At 51.8% G+C, this 4,851-nt stretch overlaps 1 protein-coding gene across 1 annotated transcript in view; it reads left to right on the forward strand.

Moving 5' to 3' along the window:
- Positions 1-4,851, forward strand: part of ZNF544 (zinc finger protein 544) — a 35,268-nt gene that overhangs the window by 14,648 nt on the left and 15,769 nt on the right. The window contains exons 4-6 of the mRNA XM_011959101.1: positions 997-1,088; positions 3,361-3,487; positions 3,765-3,848. Of these exons, the coding sequence (XP_011814491.1) occupies positions 1,056-1,088; positions 3,361-3,487; positions 3,765-3,848 (244 nt within the window). The 5' untranslated portion in view covers positions 997-1,055. The remainder of the gene's footprint in view (positions 1-996; positions 1,089-3,360; positions 3,488-3,764; positions 3,849-4,851) is intronic.

Consider the following 4,851-nt stretch of genomic DNA (forward strand, 5'->3'; position numbering starts at 1 on the left):
GTGAGCCACCGCACCCGGCCTGACTAATGTTTTTATAGAGAGGAGGTCTCACTTTGTTGCCTAGGCTGGTCTTGAGCTCTCGGACTCAAGCAGTCTGCCTGCTTCAGCCTTCCAAAGTGTTGGGATTCCTGGCATGAGCCACCACATTGGCCTTTGGGGTCAGAGTTCAAGGCTCTTCATGAACTAGAAAGCATTGTACAAATGAAAGGCACCATCAGATCGAGCGAGCATAGTCACATGAGCAAAGGCAGAGATACCGGATGCGTTTCTGGAATGTTCAGTGGTCTCGAGTAACCTGTTGGAGCCTGCAGAGGGTGTGCTTCAGTGCCGATGTGGTGATGGGAGTCAGATGTGTGGAAGGGTTTGGTGCCACTCAGGAGGGTTTTTGCCAAACTCTCAGTAGGTCAGTGATGTGACTGCTGCAAGGGGATTAGACAAGCAGAAGATAGGAAGGGTTTGGTGACTGAGTTCAGGAGAGAGGGTGACAGGCGTGCCCTGGCAGTAGGCAGCATCCTGGCACTTCCAGCTGAGACCAAGGGAGGGCATCCCTGGACAACACCCCCTCCCAGAGCTGAGGGAAGTTCCCTGCGCCGCCCTGCTGGGGAGTGTCACATCCTCCTTGTCCCCACGCCCCCATTGTCATCATTTCTGAAAACAGCTTATGCTACATTGTGATATGCTAAATGTACAATTACTTAGACACCTGGCCTGCATCTCCCTTCCTTAGTCATGAAATGATAGGAAAATTTCCCTCCTTGCCCTTGACTGTGGAGGGGGCTGCTGCGTGTCTGGACTCACAGCGGAGACACCCAGCATGTGACTGGGCACGTCCCCTGAGCCTGAGGTAGCCCAGGTCTGTACCCAGGCGTGAGGGCCATTCCTGCACCTGGGAAGCCCTGCTTGTCGCTGGCCAGCCCCTCGTTCTCTAGGGTGGGTGTGGGCCCTGGAGGTGTGCGGGAGCCGAGGGGCTGAATCTCTGCTTGTTTTCCACTCCAGACTGGTCTCTTGAGGACCTCTGCCCTCTACACAGCAGCCTCTTCAGGTGCAGGGAGGAAATGGAAGCACGTTCTAAGCTGGTTCCGCCCCAGGTGAGTGGGGGTCTTTGCTCTCAGTGCCTCGGTCTCCACAGATGTAAAATGGGTCCAGGAATAGCACCCGCCCCTGCAGACTGTCACACAGGAGTGCTCCAGTGCTGGCCAGTGCTTCTCAGTGAAACGCTCCAGTTCCCTGCGGTAAAGTGCGGCACCCGTCACCAGCATGGATGAGCCTAGAGCTCCCTGGACTAGACCCAGCACAAGTCTCCCATGCCTGTTCCACCAGGCCAGGTCTGTGCTTCCGACATTTTGCTTGTGGTTGCTCCTCAGGCCCTTGAGGATGGATGGAGCTGAGCCCTACACCCCGACAGCCACACTGGGCCCTCAACCCTCACGGACACCCCTGGCTGGGGGAGTGTCCCCTTAAAGCGCTGTAGTTACCTACCTACCGGGTCCCCTGTAAATGGTGAGGGCCCTCTCTTCCTGGCTTGCAGACAGCCATTGTCCCACTGTGTCCTTATGTAGTGAGGAGAGAGAAAGAGAGTACGCATGCGCTCTGGTGTCTTTTCCTCTTCTTGTTTTATGTTTTGACGTAGTATCTCCTATTGCCCAGGCTGGAGGGCAGCAGCACGATGTTGGCTCACAGCAGCCTTGAACTCCTGGGCTCAAGCGATCGTCCCACCTCAGCCTCTCCAATAGCTGGGACTACAGGCATGCATTAGCATGCTTGGCGAATTTATTATGTATTTAGTGAGGACAGGGTTTTTCCATGTCGCTCAGGCTGGTCTCAAACTCCTGGACTCAAGAGATACTTCAGCCTCAGCCTCCCAAAGTGCTGGGATCACAGGCATGAGCCACCATGCCCAGCCTCTTCCTCTTCTTATAAGGACTCCAGTCCTATTGGATTAGGGTCCCACCCTTATGACCTCACTTAATCTTAATCACCTTCTTTTGGTTTTTTTGTTTGTTTGTTTGTTTTTTGAGACACAGTCTTGTTCTGTTGCCCAGGCTGCAGTGCAGGGGCGCAGTCTCGGCTCACTGCAACTCTGCCTCCTGGGTTCAAGCAATTCTCCTGCCTCTGCCTCCCAAGTAGCTGGGATTACAGGTGCCTGCCACCACACCCAGCTAATTTTTTGTAGAGATAGGGTTTCACCATGTTGGCCAGGCTGGTTTCGAACTCCTGACCTCAAGTGATCCACCCACCTCAGCTTCCCAAAGTGTTGGGATTACAGGTGTGAACCACCACGCCCGGCCCACAATCACCTTCTTAAACAGTTTTTAAACATTTAACCTTAATCACCTTCTTTGTTTGTTTGTTTATTTGTTTTGAGATGGAGTCTCGCTGGTCACCCAGGCTGGAGTAAAATGGCACGATCTCAGCTCACTACAACCTCCGCCTCCCAGGTTCGAGTGATTCTTCTGCCGCAGCCTTCTAAGTAGCTGGGATTACAGGCATGTGCCACCGTGCCCGGCTAATTTTTGTATTTTTAGTAGAGACTGGGTTTCACCAGGTTGGCCAGGCTGGTCTCGAACTCCTGACCTCGTGATCTGCCCACCTTGGCCTCCCAAAGTGCTGGGATTATAGGCGTGAGCCACCGTGCCTGGCCAATCACCTTCTTAAACAGTCACTTTGGGAGTTAGGGTTCAAGATGTGAATTTGGGGAACAGTTCATTCTATAGCATTAGCCTGTTGAAAACACAGCACAGCCCTGATTTGTCCTACAGGCTATAGTTTTCCCACCCCTGATTTAGAGCATCTTTCTTACCTCATTTCGAATCTGTGATTTTGTAGAGAGGCAGTGGGTGAGGATCTCCTAGTGGAGTTCCTGTCATTTCCAGTCCAGAAATCAGGACCACTGCTGTGACTGGCAAGAGGTGAGATGCCCAGAAAAGGAACGGTACAGACCACATACATGGAGCTGTCCCAGTCCATTTGGGTTGCTATAATAAGATACCTTAGAATGAGTAATTTACAAACAACAGAATTTACTGCTCACAGTTCTAGAAGCCGGTAAGTCCAAGATCAGTGTGTCAACAGAGTTGGTCTGGTTGGGACCTGCTGTCTCATAGATGGCACCTTTTATGTGGTAGATGGCCACATAGATGGCCTCATATGGTAGAAGGTGAACACAGGCACCCCTCAAGCCTCTTTTATGAGGACATTAATTGCTTTGTAAAGACCCCAGCTCTTAACACCATCTCACTGGGTATTAGGTTCCAGTGTATGAATTTTAGTGGGGGACACCAACATTTAGGCCTTAGCAGGTACCTCCATGAGGGCATGAGGACCTGGGGTCTCTGAGCAGTAACAAGTGCCCTGTTTCAGGCATCTGTGTGCTTCGAGGACGTGGCTATGGCATTCACAAAGGAGGAGTGGGAACAGCTGGACCTGGCCCAGAGGACACTGTACCGAGAGGTGACACTGGAGACCTGGGAGCATATTGTCTCCCTGGGTAAGGGGCTGTGCCCATGGAAGGAGGTTCTACCCCCAGGACTCAAAGCTGTATCAAGTTCTGAAGGGTGTTCCGGGATGGGCTGGAAAATACTGGAAGCAGGTCCCTTTCAGGTGCAGGTCCCAGGGGTTGCCCCTCACTCTAGCTCTGCGACAGGACTTGTAGTCCCAGCAGTGGGGAGTTTCCTCGGGATGGCACTAGGGGCTGAAGTTTGGACCCAGGACATGGTTTTTGGTTTCCAAGCAGAGGAGCAAGTCCTTTTTCCCTCTTTGACCAGGGCTTTTCCTTTCCAAATCTGATGTGATCTCTCAGCTGGAGCAAGAAGAGGATTTGCACAGGGCAGAGCAGGTGTCCCCCCGAGGTAAGAGCAGACCTTGTGGTGAGCAACTCACAGTTAACAAACTTGGACAGAGAGCTCTCTGCAGGGCCCCAGGGGCCAAGGAGGGAGCCTTGTTTGGAGGAAGCTTCCTTGGGTGCTCTCTGCAGCAGTTCCCCCATTCAAAGGAGTTCACCCATTTGAAGTGTGCAGTTCATGGCTTCCCGTGTCTTCCCTGAGTGTGGAACCCTCACCATAATCAGTTCATCATCCCAACCATTTAGGCCTCTTTACTTGATTTGTTTTGTTTTTAATTAATGTATTTTATTATTATTTTTTGAGATAGGGTTTCACTCTGTTGCCCAGACTGAAGTGCAGTGGTGCTTGCTATCTTGGCTCACTGTAGCCCCCACCTCCCTGGCTCAAGCAATTCTCATGTATCAGCCTCCCTAGTAGCTTGGACTACAGGTGCACACCGCCACACCTGGATAATTTTTTTGTTTTTGTTTTTTAAGATAGAGTTTCGCTTTTGTTGCCCAGGCTGTAGTGCAATGGCACAATCTTGGCTCACCACAACCTCCACCTTCCAGGTTCAAGTGATTCTCCTGCCTCAGCCTCCCAAGTAGCTGGGATTAGAGGCATGCGCCACCACGCCTGGCTAATTTTCTTTTTGTTTTTGTTTTTTTTTTTAGACGGAGTCTCGCTCTGTCACCCAGGCTGGAGTGCAGTGGCACAATCTCGGCTCACTGCAAGCTCCACCTCCCTGCTTCATGACATTTTCCTGCCTCAACCTCCTGAGTACCTGGGACTATAGGTGCCCGTCACCACGCCCGGCTAATTTTTTGTACTTTTAGTAGAGACAGGGTTTCACCATGTCAGCCAGGATGATCTCGATCTCCTGACCTCGTGATCTGCCCGCCTCGACCTCCCAAAGTGCTGGGATTACAGGTGTGAACCACCGTGCCCAGCCCTAATTTTGTATTTTTATTAGAGACGGGGTTTCTCCATATAGGTCAGGCTGGTCTTGAACTCCCGACCTCAGGTGATC

This window comes from Colobus angolensis, unplaced genomic scaffold (assembly GCF_000951035.1).
Source record: "Colobus angolensis palliatus isolate OR3802 unplaced genomic scaffold, Cang.pa_1.0 Scaffold480, whole genome shotgun sequence".
In the NCBI taxonomy this organism is placed as follows: Eukaryota; Metazoa; Chordata; class Mammalia; order Primates; family Cercopithecidae; genus Colobus; species Colobus angolensis.